Source organism: Lolium perenne, chromosome 5, assembly GCF_019359855.2.
Source record: "Lolium perenne isolate Kyuss_39 chromosome 5, Kyuss_2.0, whole genome shotgun sequence".
Classification (NCBI taxonomy): domain Eukaryota; kingdom Viridiplantae; phylum Streptophyta; class Magnoliopsida; order Poales; family Poaceae; genus Lolium; species Lolium perenne.
This window is the reverse complement of record NC_067248.2, coordinates 164,462,839-164,482,304: the sequence shown is the minus strand read 5'-3', so window position 1 is coordinate 164,482,304 and position 19,466 is coordinate 164,462,839. Positions and strand designations below refer to the sequence as shown.

Below are 19,466 nucleotides of genomic sequence, written 5' to 3'. Positions count from 1 at the left end.
CATACTACTGCTCTCATATTACTGCTGCTTTCACATCACCCCTGTTACTAGTGCTTTTCCAGGTGCAGCTGAATTGACAACTCAGTTGTTAAGTCTTATAAGTATTCTTTACCTCCTCTTGTGTCGAATCAATAAATTTGGGTTTTACTTCCCTCGAAGACTGTTGCGATCCCCTATACTTGTGGGTTATCAGTCGTCTATGATTGTGTTCTTACTTGTGCTGTTGATCGCTGGTAACCTCACCGCTGAAGGGAAGAGGTTAACATAACCGGATTATGGGTTGCAACGAAACAGTACTAACGCCGTTTTGGGCTGCTACAAGGCCTGAAAACCGACCTACCAAACTGCTAGAGCCCGAATCTCTACGGGACCGAAAGCAGGCCACCAAACAAAATCGCTTTTATGACCCATGACCCATCTAAAACTCGCAGGGGCTCCTTACCACTGCGCCAGTGGTGCAGGAATTAGCTGAAGGCAACCAAACGAGCCTGGTTGCTCTTATACGGGAAATATATGGGTCACCGGCCAGTACAGGTTAACGTTGAGCCCATTCCAAAAGAAAAACTAGGTCGGGCCGGATGGGCTGATCTTCATTTGAACAAGTCCATCTCCATGTGCACAATGGTCATCCACGTGGGTTGATTCCATGGCCTATAGAGCATCTGCATCTCCCCAAAAGAAAGAACAAAAACCAAAACAAAGCTGACCGCTCCCCCCAATTGCCGGAAGAGAAACCCAACCCAACCTCCGATTCCCCAATCACCATCGCCCCTCCGCCGCCATCCATCCATCCATCCATGGCGTCCGCCGCCGCCACCACCGCCGCCCACCTCCGCCTCCTCTCTTCCTCATCATCCCTCTCGAAGCCGCTCCTCTCCAAGCCCCACCTCCTCGCCCTCTCCCTCTCCCGCCCCGTCTCCTTCCAGCGCCTCGCCGCCAGGTCCGCCGCCTCCCCGACCCCCTCCACCTCCTCCCCCTCCCCCTCCCCCGCCGTCGACCCGGCGCAGCTCCCCCCGGCCCTCCGCGACATCATCGCGCTCTTCCAGTCCGTGCCCGACGAGCGCACCCGCTACAAGCAGCTCCTCGCCTACGCCGCCCGCCTGCCGCCCATGGACCCGGCGCTCAAGACCGACGCCAACCGCGTCCGCGGCTGCGTCTCCCAGGTCTGGGTCCACGCCGCGCCGGAATTGGACGCGCCCGGCTGCGTCAGCTTCCAGGCCGACTCCGACGCGCAGCTCACCAAGGGCCTCGCCGCGCTGCTCGTGCTCGGCCTCTCCGGCGCGCCCGCCAGGGACGTCGCCATGGTGCCCGTCGAGTTCATCGAGATGCTCGGGATCAGGCAGAGCCTCTCGCCGTCCCGGAACAGTGGGCTGCTCAACATGATCAACCTCATGAAGCTCAAGGCGCTGCAAATCGCCGCGGGCGAGGAGGCGACCGATAGCCAAGAAACCCATCAGCAGCCTGCTGAAACGCCTGCCGTGCAGAAGGAAGAGCCTCAGTTCGCGGCTTTCGATACCCAAAAAATGCCCGAGAATTCAGAGGCGGAGACCCCTGAGGAGGATCAATTCCAGGAGGAAGAACCAGCTACGATAGTGGAAGGAAATGGCAGCATTGGAGGTGGCAGGAAGGAGAGGATAAGGCACAATTTGGAGAGAGGGCTTTCTCCAGTAGAGCTAAACGTCGAGGACATTTCGTATCAGCACAAGGGGCATGCCGGGGTAGCAGGCAGCGACGGAGAGACGCATTTCAACGTGCGGGTGGTGTCCGAGGAGTTTGAGGGGAAGAGCATGCTCAAGAGACACAGGGCCGTGTATGATCTCCTGCAGGACGAGCTCAAGACTGGGCTGCACGCGCTGTCCATCGACGCAAAGACACCGTCTGAAGTCTAGGTACCACATATGTTGCCCATGAGGTCCATTTTTGCCACATTGTAAATTTAGTACCTAGAATAGTGCTTCTCACTTGCTGAGAACTCTGCTTTCACCATTCTTAGTGGCTTGAAGATGCTTAACATATGATACTTGTTGTGCCACCAGCGGAAGAGGGTCTCCTGGATATACAAAAACAAAACTTAAAATCTTCAATGATAAACTTAGTGAGTGCAATGGTTGTCTTCACCACCCAATAATGTAACATATGCATTGCATGATTCCAGTTCTTTGAGGTCTATTGAGTGGCATTATGTAAATCCAAACCATCCACTAATGCAGCCTTGCAGCCAAGTTCCTTTGGTTCAGCTTGTCTTCCTTGAAACAGTAGCCTGAAAACCAGATGTATCGGTATCCAACCTGTAACTAGACATGTAAATTGGTGACCCTTAGGCTATTTAGTTCTTTTAATTGAACTAAAGAGGTTAGAGGGTACCCTAAGGGTCACCAATTTGCACCCCAGATTAATCAACATAGATAAAACTTAAGTCTGAAATATGAAATTATTTAAATCACCACGCAATCTTTTTATCCTCAGTGGTGGTTATCTAGATTATAAAACTTAAATAAACTCACAACACCATGGACACCCTCCAACAAGTGCCTTGTTCAAATATTTAGTTGAGCCACCAATTACATTTCTTTTATTTGGACTATTTCGAAATTTTACATAATGAGAGCTCTCAGAAGAACTCAGAACCACCAATTCAAACATACAGAATCGTCGGTAGCTGATTGGTTGCCGGTTTAGAGTGAATTCTTAGACATAATCTTCATTCATGTATCTTGCATATTTAGTTCTGCATGTAGTAGTCGTTTCATATGTATCTACGTGTGTGTGTTGCCCGAGTATCATGTATCCTGGAGCGATTCTAGGAGAAGTTGGGTCATGGGTTAGTGTTTGAGTTAGTAGCGCAAGATCAGGGCAGCACCCTGAGTTAGTTAGTCTATTTAAGCCATTGTAATCATGTTTATTTAACAGGAGAATAGAAAGAAAAGCTCGGCTGTGAGAGGCAGTCCGAGGCCAAAAACTCTTCTTGTTCTTGTGTTCATGTGTGTTGCGTGAGGCAACAAAGAGAGAAGAAAGGGAGCCAGCTCCAATATGAATTTAGTTTTGCTAGAACTTTGTAATCTTTCTCCTCCAGTCCTCTCTTAACTAATGTGAGACCAATCCATGACACTAATGAGCACAACCTTGGTGGCATAATTGGAATCCTCCATCCACCTCTCAGGCCAATGCATTTAGCTTAAAGGGGAATAATTGACTCAGTGTGTTTGAGTGGATCTGCCAGACTACCTAGGACTATTGCAATTCGCACTGAAATTATAGTTAGTGTTTTCCTTATTAAATTGGATTAGAGCTGATTCTGGTATTGTTATGTAAGGAGAACAACACTAGAATGTTCAGATTCTAATAGTTTAGGCATCCTTAGTGAAGCAGGAATATGTCTGACCTTCTGTTTTTGGCTTTGATGAGCTATTTCTGTTGTTCTTCCAAAAGGGCCACGGGGCATAGCTAGACTGAAAATTGGTGGAAAAAAATTACGCCCCCCTGTGATAGAGAACTTAATGGTTGATTTGGACAAAATGCGCACTGTCGCGGTGTTAAGTGAAGAGATAAAGTAGTATTATGATTGCCCAACATTTCCGCCCAATTTTCCGCAAAGTTAGATATTTCTCCTTGTGCGATGCAGCATCTGTCCAGCAGTTATACCAGCCGTACTGTGGCAATTAGATTAAAAGGAAGACGTACTGTTCTCAAGAGGATTACATTATCTAAGTTATGGTCAAGTAATTAGTATCATTTGTCTGTCTTTTGTTGCCTGGTTGCCTAGCAGTCTCACATCACATACATGCTGGACTGAAACTGTATGAGAGTAATGAGACAGCTCTAAATGCAGCTAAAAAGTTCAACTTAACAGGAGGTTCAAACAACAACTCACTTTTCAGCATCGCTTCAACTGATATACGGGAAATTGCTAATGTCATTCAGATTTCATATGAAGAATGTTTTGATCTTTGATAGAAATCACTTTGTCGCTCTCCCCAGATTGCCATGCTGATTTAATATACTGGACTCTCCAGTTTGAATGATTCAATAGATGGGGCAGAGGGAAGTCTTTTTCATCTTTTAACATTTTGAAATATATTGTTTAGACAACGCGATTAACCATTCGGACATCTCTTTACTTGAACTTGTTCTCCCTTGGAGGTCGCCAAGTTCCAATCAGTCAATGATCCACTATACTGGAAGTTTGTTTTGCGCGGACAGTATAGCTACTATGGTGGAAGTTAATCTTTCAGATGTTCCAGGCAGTATACAGGAAACAAATTTGATTTCAGAAACTTTTGATTACACAATCTTGATTTCGGCCCCATCTCGACCCGAGTTCAGATAATCAGATCAGCGCTTCTGTCATCTCCGAATCTGCGTGCCACTACACTGAGATTTGAGTACCGCCACTTGCTTCGATCGTGCACTGCTCCTCGCCATGCCCATGGGTTTCCTCCATTTGGAGCAATAGAAGACACCGACAACACATCCCCGGTTATAAAACCGCTGAGAGATGCATCGTCTTCATTACTAGAGATTGTATAGTATATTCTTATTTTTTGCCGGACACGGCTGTGGGCTTGTGGCAAAACTGATTGTGGAAAAACTGGTGTGCCTCTCCCAGATGCTGCCTCCTATGATATCTGATGCAAGACGCATAACTTTGAGCGACATTTTTTGTGCCTACCATGAGTGGTCTCTTAACTTATTTTATCAGACTAACTCTTAGGTATAGCAAATCTTCGATTAACGGTTTCATGATCTTCTTTTCAGGTCAACATAGATATTCGGCATTGAGTTGTTGCCTTTGTTCGAGTGTTAAATTTGCACGACGAGCTCTTTGACGATCACACGATGTCTTCTGCCTTATAGCTTGAAATTCTATGACGAACACATATAGTTAGCCGAATACATAGATGCACCTATAGAAGTTATCTTCCAGCTAGTTTCCAATAAAAGACATAGATAATAAGCAGGGTCAAAGCCATACCGTTTGAGGTGTCTCCATGCTCTACTGTGAGGGTAGTTTGTGTTGGAAAGGTCGCAACTAATGGCGTAAGCATGTGATCATGTTGCCACTTAGCTGTCAAATTGCACCTACTCACTTTAGCGGGCATTGACCTCTTGCCTGTGTTCGAGGGTCAAATTTTCATGGTGTGCTCTTTGATGATCACGTGATGCCTGTCGCCTTTGAGCTTGTATGCCTGATAACGTACATACTTTTTAACAAAGAAATTGGTGCACCTATATCAGCCAGTTTTATTTGGTAAGAAAGACAAATAGCTTTTTCAATAAGCCTGGTCAAGGCCATACCGTTTGAGCTTTCTCCGTTTTCAACAAAACATCCTGTTGCGAGGGTACTTGAGTATGAAAGGTTGCAACCAACGGTGTAGGCATGTCATCGTCGTCATCGGACGACATAAGGGAATTGTTAGTGGTGTTTTATTTCTTTCGCGTATGAACAATCCCGTTTGTGGGCGCGACATACAAATGTGACTTAATCTCCTTGAGTTGTCATCTTGAGAAAGCGCTGTTAATTGCACAAAGTTATCAAAAGAATTGAAATGGGGAAAATATCGCCCCAACTTCTGCATCCAAGGAATGCACACGGTTTTTTTTATTAGATTATTCACAACACCTTACAAGAGCAATACAAAAGAACAAACTCGAAGCCACCTCGCTAAACCTACAGAGGGATGAAGGGGGTGACAATTCACCAACTCACATCAACCAAAACCAAATGCCTTCCCAGGCCGCCCAATAGCAGATGAGAAATACACCCAGTCAAGCAGACTCTCAGCATACGCCAACGCACACGCCATAGAAGTTGTTACCTCCGTCTTCCTCGACTCCACCTTTAAGAGAGATCATCGCATTGACCATGCCAGGCCTGCCATCGATGCCGCCACGACGCCAGGCGACTCCACCATCCTGCGCGAGTCCATCACACTGCATCCGTCCCGAGACACCACTGCACCATGCCGCGGCGACACGACGACGCCGACACAGCAAAAGCACACCGCTCCACCTCAACACCACCGCCATCCGTTGTCTGCTCCAAAAAACGATGTCCCCAACGCTGTTGCGCTCCGCCATCGTCCGATCCGGGAGACCCGGGTCTAGGGTTTCCCCTGGAGCAGCCCAGACGAAGAATGCAGACTGCAGAGACAATGCCTTCAATAAGATCACGACGCAACATGCCGCCATCATCCGCCATGACCGAAGTCCGCCATGACAAAGTTATCAAATGAACATGTTCTCAACTCTTTTTAACATATGCACACATATAGGTTTTATCAGAAAGTTTCCATGTATCATGTGACATCTTAGAGACAAACTAAATCCCACAACAAGCCAATGAAAACGCTCCTGATTGGCACCTGAAGTTTGAAGAACTGAACTCACCAGTTCCTCACCCGAGCAAGCATATGACTCTTCTGCCAACCCGAACATCCACTCGAAGTCAGCTTTTTCTGTAATCTATAATGAGATAATATCATTGTTTCATGTTGTTGACCACATGCATCAGATGGCGAGTGAGCTGGTGAAGTGACTTTACAATGATCACCATGGACATCCACTTGAAGTCAGCTTTTTCAGTGTAATGAGATAATATGATTGTTTCGTGTTGTTGACCACATTCATCAGATAGCGAATGAGCTGGTGAATTGAGTTTACATTGTTCGCCATGGACAGGCCCTGGTCTGGTGAATTAATTAAGTACCAGGTAATCTAACTTTTATAAGATACGAGCAGTTGTCTGATGGTGGATTACCTGGAAAAGGGTTTGGATTAGCACAAAGATGCGAATGAGACGACGGAAGCTATCCGGTATCGGATCACCACAGAGATGCGAATGAGACGTGGCATGTGGGTGGGCGCGTATTGTATTATTGTTGTTATTAATCCAATATTAATAATAAGCCACACTTTCCTACCTACTCCCTCCGTCCACAAATAAGTGTACGTGCGGGGTTTTCAAGATACATTATGAAGTGAAGTAAAAATGCATTGGGAAGATGCATCTCCTCTCTTTAATTAGTTCACCTCCAATGAATTAAGTGTTTGTAAAAAACAAGGAGAACATATGTTCAATATTATTGGGTTTGATTTCCGTGCGATGAGAGAGAAGCAATTAAAATGCATTGGAAATATAGAAGTACACTCTTTTGTGGACAAAGTTTAGGGGCTAGATGTCCACTTATTTGTGGACGGAGGGAGTAGTATTAGTACAGTATATATCATCCGCCCATAGTGATGTTGGATTAATGTTCCATTAATTGAGCTTTTAAATTCGGAGTTAAATGATGCATTTGTTAAACTTATAAGGCCACACACTTCATGGATAAATGAATGGCTATGTGCTAGCCTTTTTTAGGGAATTTAAAAGAAATGAAAAATATTTTTTCAGAAGAGTACGTGGATCATTTGCTTGCATGTACCTCATCTCATTTAGTATATCATGTTCTCATTTAGTCACTGTCTTCTTGAGTTGTCATTTATTTTGCCGATATTTGAAGGCAATATAATGGTTAGCACTGTTTCGTGACCTCTGTGTTAGAAAGTACCACTTTCCTACACTGTTTTCGGTAAATATATTGTCAGTTTTAAGCACCCTTTCACATTAGATCTTATTTTACAGGACCACTTGCTAGAAGATAAGTACCCACATTGTTGGCCTTTGGTCGACTCCTATCTTTTTGTTCGTTATAAGGTGTGTATCTAAAATCACAGATGAACTCTTCAATTCGGCATGTACCAACGTTTTTTTCTGATAGAATCAAAGACATGCATTCATGTCTTATTCATTCTCACAAGTATACCCATGATTTTCTTTAAGATTGAGGTCTAGTTCAAGAACCAAAATGTACAGAATGAATGTTGGTATCTTTATTTTGTGGATGGAACCCATTAAACTTTCAAGCAGGAGGATGTATGCAGACATCATAGAAACCCCGGCGATGTACGACAAGCCTCACATCTACCTGACAATGACCTTCATCCCAAACTGGCAGGAGATACAAGACATGATGGTTCCAGGCCAAACCTTGCAGAACCAACCAGATCTTGTGGCCCGAGTGTTCAGGTTCAAGTTGGAGTCGGTGAAAGAGATACTTACCAAGACGGATATTTCGGGCATTCTGAAGGCAAACATCTATGTGGTAGAGTTTCAGAAGAGGGGCTCCCCCGGCCCATGCTCATTTCATGTTAATGTAGCTGGACCATATTTGAGCAACTTTCTTGATGATCATTAGTCTTTAAAATGTACTGATTGCCAATAGATTTGAGACAAAATGTATGCATTTGGATTACTACTTGGCAATGTTTTCTATATACATGAATATTTATTTGCACTTTATGTTTACACATGTACGTCGGGAGGAAAAAATAAGACGCCGTGGCGAAGCACAGACTTTTAATGGTAAGACATATATTAGAGCTCAGAAAAAATCACTCTCCTGATGTTATAGTTATACTATAATACCTTAATTCTCAGTGGATTACATCTTTAGTTCATTAGAGATAATTAGTTGGTTTCTTGATTTTTATACAGATGTCATTTAATTATGCGGAATGAAATTTTTGATATTTTTATAATAGCATATGGTTATTATTTTAACGCAGACTTTTGGCTCATGGGTGCCACACACCCCTATACATCTACCGTGTAGTTTTGCTTTGAGATGGAACCGAAAGTAGGGAAACGGAAAACTGGCAGGATTGCATCTATTTAGAATACTGCACTAGTGGAGAAGAGGCCTTTGGACCCAAGCAAATGACCCACTGCTGAACCAAACCGGGTCCAATGCCCCCATTGGACCCGGTTCGTTTCTGCCCAGGACGACCCCACCCGCTGTTGCCTGTCCTGTAGCGGCCTTTGGACCCGGTTTGTATGACAAACCGGGACCAAAGGTCCACCGCAGGCGCGCCAGCCGTGTCAGCTCAGGGAAGCCTTTAGTCCCGGTTTGTCATACAAACCGGGTCCAAAGGCCCCCCTCTGGCTATATAACCTTGCCCCTGCCCAAGTGTGAGCCACACTTAGCCATTTTTTCACTACCTTCACAAGAGGGTGTATTGCTCTCCTCTCTTCTTCACATGCACAAGAGGTGTTTGATGAAATGCTTAAGAGGATTTGCCACTTGAGTTTACACAAATCAAGCCACACTTAACTTGCTTTTTTCTTCTTCATCGAGGTTAACAACTTTATCCTTTCCATCTGCAATTGATAAAATGCATGTGTATATATACATCGTGATGTTCTGTAATGGTTTTGATCAGCTTAATTATATCATGCAGATGAATCGGCAATGGATGTACATTGACCGACGGTTTGACGAGTTCACTGCGGGCTGGATAATTTTATGGCCGTGGCGGAGGCAAACAAACATGGTGGCTTCATGTATTGTCCATGTGTGGACTGCAAGAATACCGTAAATTACGCTCGCTCGAGTCTCATTCACAGCCACCTTCTGCGATCCGGTTTCATGCCCGATTACTATTGTTGGACCAAGCACGGAGAAATAGGGGTTATGATGGAAGACAATGACGAAGAGGAAGAGGATGATGACGGTTATCCCAATTTCCCTGAATACGATGATACTGCAGAAGGCAATGAAGACAATGAAGTAGAAGATCAAGAGGCACCAGATGAGCCTGCTGATGATGATCTTGGCCGGGCCATTGCTGATGCAAGGAGAGAATGTGAAACTGAAAAGGAAAGGTTGGCCTTCGACAAGATGATAGAAGATCACAACAAATTGTTATACCCAACTTGCGAAGATGGCCATAAAAAGCTAGGAAGCACACTGGAATTGTTGCAATGGAAGGCGAGAGAACGGTGTCACCGACTCGGGATTTGGAAAGTTGTCGACAATAATTAAGAGGAAGCTTCCAAGGGGTAACGAATTGCCCGCCAAGACGTACGAAGCGAAGAAGATTGTCTGCCCTCTAGGATTAGATGTGCAAAAGATACATGCATGCATTAATGATCGCATCCTCTACCGCGATGAGTACGAGAATTTGGATGCATGTCCGGTGTGCACTGCATTGCGGTATAAGATCATACGAGATGACCCTGGTGATGTTGAGGGCGAGCGCCCCAGGAAGAGGGTTCCTGCCAAGGTTATGTGGTATGCTCCTATAATACCACGGCTGAAACGCTTGTTCAGAAATAAAGAGCATGCTAGGTTGTTGCGATGGCACAAAGAAGACCGTAAGAAAGACGTGATGTTGAGGCACCCTGCTGATGGCTCCCAATGGAGAAAAATCGATAGAGAGTTCCCAAACTTTGCACAGATGCAAGGAACTTACGGTTTGGTCTCGGTGAGATGGCATGAATCCTTTTGGAGAGCAGAGCTGACCATAGCACCTGGCTTTGTGACTCTTTGTATATATAACCTTCCTCCTTGGTTGTGCATGAAGCGGAAGTTCATTATGATGCCGGTGCTCATACAAGGCCCGAAGCAACCGGGAACGACATTGATGTGTACACAAGCCATTAGTCGAAGAACTTCTACAATGTGGTCCCTAGCGGTGTACGTGTGTGGGACGAGCACAAGCGGGAGGAATTTGACCTAAGAGCGATGCATTTCGTAACCATCAATGACTGGCCTGCTCTTGGTAACATTTCGGGACAGTCAAACAAGGGATACAATGCAAGCACACACTGTTTACATGAGCTCGAAGGTGATTATTTGGAAAAAGGTCAGAAGGTCGTGTGCACAGGGCATCGTCGATTTCTTAGGCTTACCCATCCCGTAAGAAAGAAAGGCAAGCATTACAACGGTGAGGCTGATCACCGGAGGAAGCCTCCCCATCGTGATGGTGTTGATATATTTGGTATGGTCAAGGATCTAGATGTAATATTTGGAAAGGGTCTGGCGGACGGTGCATTCGAATGACGATGCCGGACACGCGCCCATGTGGAAGAAGAAATCTATATTTTGGGATCTACCCTATTGGGAAGTCTTAGAGGTCCGCTCTTCAATCGATGTGATGCACGTGACGAAGAATCTTTGCGTGAACCTCGCTAGGCTTTACGGGTGTGTACGGGAAGACAAAAGATACACCGAAGCACGGGAGGACCGACAACGTTGGAAAGACCCCAAAAAGCTGCATGAGAGAGTTAAAGGACGTCATTTATCCAGCTACGCTCTTACAAAAGCGAGAGAAGGAAATATTTTTGAATGTCTTAGCAGTATCAAGGTCCCGTCCGGCTTCTCCTCCAATATAAAGGGAATAATAAATATGGAGAAGAAAACATTCCGTAACTTGAAGTCTCATGACATCACGTGATAATGACACAGTTGCTTCCGATTGCATTGAGGGGGCTTCTACCGGAAAATGTTCGATTGCCCATTGTGAAGCTATGTGCATTCCTCAATGCAATTTCTCGAAGGTAATAAATCCAGAAATTCTACCGAGGTTGCGAGAATGATGTGGTCCAATGTCTCGTTAGTTTTGAGCTGGTGTTCCCACCATCCTTCTTCAATATTATGACACATCTCCTCGTTCACACAGTCGATGAGATTTCCATTCTCGGTCTGTGTTTCTACACAATATGTTCCCCTTCGAGAGGTTCATGGGAGTCTTGAAGAAATATGTTCATAACCGTGCTAGGCGAGAAGGAAGCATCTCCAAGGGCTATGGAACAGAGGAGGTCATTGAATTCTGTGTTGACTTTATTCCCGACCTTAAGCCGATTGGTGTTCCTGAATCGCGGCATGAAGGGAGACTAAGTGGATAAGGCACGCTAGGAAGGAAATCAATGATATGTAGGGACGGGATTTCTTTGACTCAAGCACACTACACAGTCCTACAAAGTTCCACATTGGTGGCTCCGTATATCGGTGACCAAAAGAACTTTCTACGCTCCCAGAACCGGGGCGGTCGAACGATTGGATTAGACGTGAACACATGTCGACTTTCGGCGGTTGGTTGCAAAAACATCTCCTGAATAACGAACATATTGAAGATCGGTTGTACTTGCTGCCCAGACACCATCTTCGACTCGTAGTGACTTTCCAAGGGTACGAGATAAATGGGAATACATTTTACACGATCGCCCAAGATAAAAGAGCACCAACCAAAACAGTGGTGTCCGCTTTGATGCAATAATGAATGAAGGCCCAAATGACACATATTATGGTTACATAGAGGATATATGGGAACTTGAGTATGGACCTTCTTTTAAGGTCCCTTTGTTTAGGTGCAAATGGGTCAACAAAACAGGAGGCGGGGTTCGGGTAGACAAGTTGTATGGAATGACAACGGTGGATCTCAACAATCTTGGGTATAGAGACGAACCATTCGTCCTAGCCAAGGATGTGGCCCAGGTTTTCTATGTGAAGGATATGTCTACCAAACCAAGAAAAAGGAAACATAAGGAAACAAATACATCAAACGATGAGCCAAAGCGCCACATAGTTCTTTACGGAAAAAGAAACATCGTGGGAGTGGAGGACAAGACAGACATGTCGAAGATTATAATCAGTTTGATGAAATTCCACCCTTGAGTGAACATTGATCCAAGCATCAAGTTAAATGATGAAGATGCTCCATGGTTACGGCCGAAGAAGATTAATTAAATGATGAAGATGCTCCATCATCAAGTTAATTGAAGAATGTTCATGGCACAAATGAGTATGTCAACATGGCAATCAATTTCCCATTTATTTTTGTGTAATCATGTAATCGTATGTAAGATATTAAAAGTGGAGATGCGCCACGGAGATTTCCCAACCCTTTCCCCAACACCTGTTAGATGAGATGTAGTCGTTCAGGGGCTTGGCAAGGCGTATCGATGCTCCTTTTATAGGCACGGCACCTCTTCTACTTTGTCTTGTTCCTTCGACGGGCGTCGTGCGCTACATGCTTTATCTCATCGAGCGGTGCGTCCACCCATGCGTTCTTATCCTGCCGAGCATCTTTAGTCCCGGTTGTACCCACCAGTAGGGACTAAAGGTTACCCACACGTCCTTATCCCACCGACAGTTTTGTTAGATGACACAAAAAGGATCTTTAGTCCCGGTTGTACCCACCAGCCGGGACTAAAGGTTACCCACACGTCCTTATCCCACCGAGTTTTTGGCGCCACCGCGTTCCCGCCTATTTTTCTTCCCGCGCTTTCCACCGCTTCCGCCTCCGTCCTCCCGCCATTTTTTCACTATATATATGTTGGCTTGGCCTCCATTTACATATCACATCTAGACTCATATCTGCAAACCTCATCACCAGGTCACATGGCTTCCATCGTATCTCTAACCCTCCGGGAGGCGGAGGCGCTTGCGCGTCGAACTACCCCCTGCCCGCCGGGCTACCGCGTCCCTACCGGCTGGTTGCGAGCGTCGGAGGGGTACCGGTCCCTCCTGTCCCTCTAGGTGTGGCGCGCGAGATGGCCATCACGAACCACTACTACTTCGAGCTCACGCCGGGCAGCGGAGGAATCCCCGGTGGCATCCCGACTACAGCCCGACTTGGGAGAGCTTCTTCATCAATCGGCGTGAGAGGCGCTCGCCGAGGCACGAGGAGGGCGGCCCGCCTCCTTCGAACTTCAACGAGGCCGGCCGTCGGGCTGTGGTGGCGCGACCGAACTCTCCGGGCGTCATGGCCCACCGTGGCCCCCGCCTGCGCTACCCTCGGTCCCGGCCCACGCGTGCTCTCCCGCCGAGGTTTGACTACCGTGACCCCGATGCCGGCGACGATGATGACGGCGACTACGACGACTACGGTGGCGAGTACTATAGGGCTAGGCACGAGTATGACCGAATGACTCGAACGATCGAATCTGGCCATGTATCTTAATTAATTTTCAGTTGAGCTAGGCACGAGTACTATAGGGCTAGGCACGAGTACTATCTGGCCATGTATCTTAATTAATTTTCAGTTGAGTTCGTACTTTAATTCCACATGTAATCTGGCGGGAAACTTTTCTCATCATCAGCGTCTGCCACAACGACTTTATTGAAAATACAATAAAATAGATAAACAACTAGTCTAGTCGATCTACTCGTCGTCGGAGGTTGTCTCGGTCCAAATGTCGTCCCACCGAGGGTCGTTGTCGGCGCGTCGTAAGCGCGCGCCGCCAGCTCCGGGTGTTGTACGTGCCGAGGGTGAGCCGGAAGCCACCGGCACGCATCTCGGCGTAGAACCTACCGTTCGCCGCGCTCGGACGCCACGGAAACCGGACGAGCCGCGACGGCGCGGCGGCATCCCGGCGACGAATGAACGGAGGCGACGGCGACGTGTGGTTCGCGCGCACGCGGCGCTTTATAGCACAGCGACGCGGCAAGTTTGGCGACAGTGGCGCGAGGAAGCGGCGGGCGTGGCACGTGGAAGCGGCGGCGACAGTGGCGCGGGGAAGCGGCGGGCGTGGCACGTGGAAGCGGCGGCAAGGTGGCGCGGGAAGCGGCGGGCGTGGCACGTGGAAGCGGGATCTACACGTCGCACGGCGGTGGCGGCGGGCGAGGCACGTGGAAGCGGCGGCGACACGTGGCACGGGAAGGGACACGTGTGGCGGTGGCGGTGGTGGGCGATACACGGCGGTGGCCCGTACATGGCGGTGACGGTGGTGGCCAGGCGGTGGCGGTGGCGGTGGTGGGCAGTACACGGCGGTGCCGACGGTGGCGATACAGCGGTGGCGGTGGTGGGCGGCGGTGGCGATGGCCACTACACGGCGGTGACGGTGGTGGCCGATGCGGTGGCGGTGGCGGTGGTGGGCAGTGACAGCGGTGCCGACGGTGGCGATACACGGCGGTGGCGGTGGTGGGCGGCGGTGGCGGTGGCGATGATGGCCACTACACGGCGGTGACGGTGGTGGCTGCGGTGGCGGTGCGCTGGCTTTTTCATTTGAAATAAGGCGGGATTGAAATTTTTTAAAAATTTGGCCTTTGGACCCGGTTTGTATTACAAACCGGGACTAAAAACCTTTTTCTTGTGTAATGCCAAAACGCAACAAAAAATGGCCTTTAGTCCCGGTTTGTATTACAAACCGGGTCCAAAGACGCTGGACCCGGTTTGTAAAACGCACCGGTCCAAAGGGGGTATAAATCGACACTTCGTCTCCGCGGAGATCAATCGCGCGGAGACGAGCAACGACGCCGAGCTGCCCCGCTGCCATCGCCGCCCGCGCGCCGCCGCCACCGCTGCCGTCGCCCGCCGCCGTCGGCGCGCCGTCGCCGTCCGCCGTCCGCACTGCGCGCCGCCGCCACGCCACGCTTGCCGCAGCGCGCCAGCGGCATTGTCCGCGCCGTCCGCCCGCCGCGCGCGTCGCCCGCCCGCCGCCGCCCGCCGTCGCCGCCGCAGCCGCTGCCCGCCGCCGTCCGCCGTGCCGCCCGCCACATGCGCCTCCTCTCCGCCATGGCGCTAAGGTGAGCTTGACCGGCCACCATTTTTTTTAAGTTTTAAGATTTTTAGATTTTTGTTTTTATATATGTTAGATTAATTAGTTTAGTGTTAGATAGAAAATTAGTGTTAGATTAATTAGATTTTTGTTTAGTGTTAGATTTTTAGATTTTTGTTTTTATATATGTTAGATTTTTAGATTTTTAGTGTTTAGTGTTAGATTTTTTAGATTTTTGTTTTTATATATGTTAGATTAATTAGTTTAGTGTTAGATAGAAAATTAGTGTTAGATTAATTAGATTTTTGTTTAGTGTTAGATTTTTAGATTTTTGTTTTTATATATGTTAGATTTTTAGATTTTTAGTGTTTAATTAGTGTTAGATTTTTAGATTTTTGTTTTTATATATGTTAGATTAATTAGTTAGTGTTAGATAGAAAATTAGTTAGTTTGTTAGTGTTAGTGTTAGTGTTAGTTTGTTAGTGTTAGTGTTAATAGTGTTAGAAAATTAGTTAGTTTGTTAGTGTTAGTGTTAGTGAAAAAGTTAGTGTTAGTGTTAGTGAAAAAGTTAGTGTTAGAGTTAGTGTTAGTGAAAAATTAGTTATATAGTTAGTGTTAGTGTTAGTTAGTGAGTATGTAGTGCCACCGCGCCCCCGGCCCAAAATAAAGTATGTAGTGCCGGCGCCCCCCAAACGGTAGTGCCGGCGCCGACTAAGTAGTGAATTTATTTTTTAATTTATGTTAACGTTGGTACATATATATATGATTTGTTTCCGTAGCTACGATGCCGCGACAGCGACAGCCGGCGGGCCGTGGTCGACTCTCACCGAGGAGATGGAGCAGATGGGGAGGTCCGGGACTGGGCTCCGCCGGGGTGGCACTTGGGAGGTCTTAGCTTCGGGTCGCGGACCTTGGTGCGGAATCCGGGTCCCGTTGTCGACCCGGATATTCTTTGGTGGAGGTCTTATGGGCCACGGTCGTTTCGGAGGAGCCGGCCCCGCCGAGGAGGTAGCTCGGCGCATTGAAGCGGAGGACCAGCACGTTCGCCGTTACATGTACGCGTTAGACAACATGTATAGGACCGGATGGAGCGTTATGCGGGGATCTCATGTTAGCTATGCTCCCGTTGTTGTTCCGTGGCTTTGGGGGCACACCCGGCGCGGCTCAGGACCCGGTCGGCGCCCTCTAGGACCCGGTCTGCGCGGTTGAGTGGTTGTAGTAGTGATTGATATGTATTAGGGTTAAATAAACATGAACCCGATCTATGTATGCATGTAATCGGCAGTATCTGCTTTCAGCACTATATTATCGATCCTTAGTTAAGAACTACACATATGTAACTCCATTTTCAGTTTTCGCATTATCCTTAATTTGATCATATGATGGTTCCTATGTATAGCTTGCAGGTCGTTGTAGAAAGCATGGAGAGAGATGAAATTCAAGAAAATTTCATGGAGGAACTCATAGCAAACGGTACTGGATGATCGCGACGACGACGTTATTCCAGATGATGGCGGTGACGATGTCACCGCAACTTATTTGAATGCCTCCGGTGAGGGAGCGGAGGATATTGAGGAAGAAGATCCTAGTGGCGCCGGTGAGGAACAAGATCATCATAATGGCTCCCGAACTGTAGTTATCACCGAGGTATATAAATTAATTAAGCCGCTGTTGATCGACTAGATGCATTAACTAATGAAATTGTACGACTATGAACTATTTCTTTTTTAGCCCTCCGGATCGAGCACTTCTTCCGTAAAGTCGAGGAAGCGAGGCCCGGCCAAAAAGTTGGATGACGGTGTTAGGCACGACATCACCCACATCGAGAATGATGGTAAACCGATTGCTCCAGAAAGGTGCAAAGGCATTTATAGCTCAATGCGGAGTGCTTGTTAGGGACCACGTCCCGATCACCGTTCGAGAATGGCACAAGCCGAAGGGACTAGTGCTGTCTGCGAGAGGAAGAAGCTCAAGGTCTTTATATCGATGATGTAGCCAAAAACAGCATTATGAACAAGCTCATGGCACATTTCAACATAGTACCCGAAGAGGGGGGTGACGCTGAGAAGGCCAAGATGGAGCAGGCCCTCCGCGAGTTTGGCAAGAAGAAGATGGCCGAACTATTCAAGAGCCACAAGAAAAGATTGCGCCGCCTTATCAAGTTAAAGAAGACTCAGGACGGTGAGAAGGTAAAAGTCAACTGGGACGAATTCGTGAAGTACAAAGACGGAGTCGAAGAATTTTTGAGAAGGTCGGAAATAAATAAGGCAAATGCTGCGTTGAAGCTATATCACCAAATTCTGGGTCCAGGTGGATACGGGGCTAACCGTCCTAAGTGGGAGGCAGGTGAGGCGGAACTGACCGATAAAGGGATCAGATTAGGGACACACGGTTGGATCGAACGGTGCAAGGAGTGGTTCTACGGGATTGGGGGAACGTTGGATCCAGAAACAGGGAAGTGCATCTATAAGAAAGCTCATCTGAAGGTTCCCATTGATGCCCTGGAAAAGGCACATAGGGACGTGGAGGCGGGGTTGTTCCAGCCCGAAAGAGAGAACGATGAGCCGACACGCGCCCTTGGGAACAAAGAACACGGCGGACGAACACGAGGCACGGCGGGCTCCGTTCCGTGGAAGTATGGCTTTCCCTGCGGAAAGGAAGAGATTTCCTGATAAAAGCCATGAGAGGAGGAAGGCAAGGGAAACAGACCGCTGGCTAACTTAGAGGAGGGTATGAGCACCATGCAAGCCCAATTAACCATGGTAACCCAAGTACTTACATCTCGGATGGCTCGGGGGCAGGCTGTAGATCCCGCACCGCTCAATGCCATCGCCCCACGCAATCTCAACCACACCGGAAAAGCAGCGTGGCTTCCTCTCGGCGGGTGGATAATGATGATGCTGATGACCAGGTGGTCGAGCCTCCTCGCTACCCCCGTGGATGATCTCACCGAGAGCCGTCCTTGTGAGCTGCATGTTAAAGTTTTCAACCTATCCTTCAAGGCGGCGGTCGGCATCCTCTTACCTACAAGGTCTTACCATTGCCGTCCGGTCCAAGACGACTTTCTTTGTTGTGATGGTGGATGAAGTGTTGAGAGAGTATGAGGGGTTCTTGCTTGAGCACCCTGCAGTGAAGATGGGGAAATCAAAGAAGCGGGAGAAGCCCGTAGAACCACCGTGCAATGGCGGAAGGAGAACATTGTGTTTCCGGGTGAGAAGCCAACAAGCGGGCCACCTCCGCCTCCGCCGCCACCGCGGTCTCCGCCGCGGGTTGAGTCTCCTCGGCGCGCTGCGGATTCCCCTCTCCCTGCCCAGTCTCCTCCGCGTGAAAATACTCCGCCGCCTCCTCCTCCTCGTCAGAGACTCCGCCGCTTCCACCTAAGCAAAAGAGGAAGCGGTCCGCGGCACCTCCTACAGCTCCGAAGAGATCATCAACTCCAATGAGGGAACAGACTCCGCAGTTGTTGCCACATGAGCAGACTGAAGAGCAAAAGGCGTTTCTTGCAACTGCGCCGAAGAAGATGTTTATTCCACCGCAGACAGTGAAGCACTTTGCCGAGACGAGAATGAAGAGACCTGAGCCGAGAGCTGATTATGACCGCTCTCTTGGACAGTCCTCTAGAGCGATGAAAGAAGCAAAAAAAGTCGCCCAGCTTGGACAGCAGGACATTCAGGCCGCACCCCACTTCATCGTGGAGCCATATCATGATCCAGAGACGGCATCGATGATCGAACGGGCGGCTAGAGCTCAGGGAGCATCAGTTGAGTACGAAGATTACTATCCGACGGCTCAAATGGTAAACAAGTATAGATACGGATCTGATCTCGTCAAACCTGGCGAGCTCGCGCGTCTAGGGACTCAGATGCGAAGGTTGCATGACTGGTACCTGAAAGCCTGTCGAAGATGTGAAAGCTACATCACGGTGTATCTTAGAGATGAGCATTACTTCCGGGGGGAAGACGAGATAAACCTTGAGTTAGAAGAAGCTGTTTCGATTATTCAATCAAGACGCCTCGACAAAGCTGTCATCGGTTGCTACGCTGTAAGTGATTTATTTGTGTAATTAAGTTTGTAGCTCATTCATTTGCACTAACAATTATCCTCATTATATTCTTTGTGTACGCTATACATTTAATTATGCGTA

At 47.8% G+C, this 19,466-nt stretch overlaps 1 protein-coding gene across 1 annotated transcript; it reads left to right on the top strand.

The window, feature by feature from the left end:
* The first annotated feature begins 682 nt into the window (after positions 1-682).
* LOC127300481 (sufE-like protein 1, chloroplastic/mitochondrial) lies at positions 683-2,105 on the top strand. The gene has a single exon (XM_051330600.2). The coding sequence runs from the start codon at positions 798-800 to the stop codon at positions 1,887-1,889; it is 1,092 nt and encodes a 363-aa protein (XP_051186560.1). The 5' UTR covers positions 683-797; the 3' UTR covers positions 1,890-2,105.
* The last annotated feature ends 17,361 nt before the right edge of the window (positions 2,106-19,466 follow it).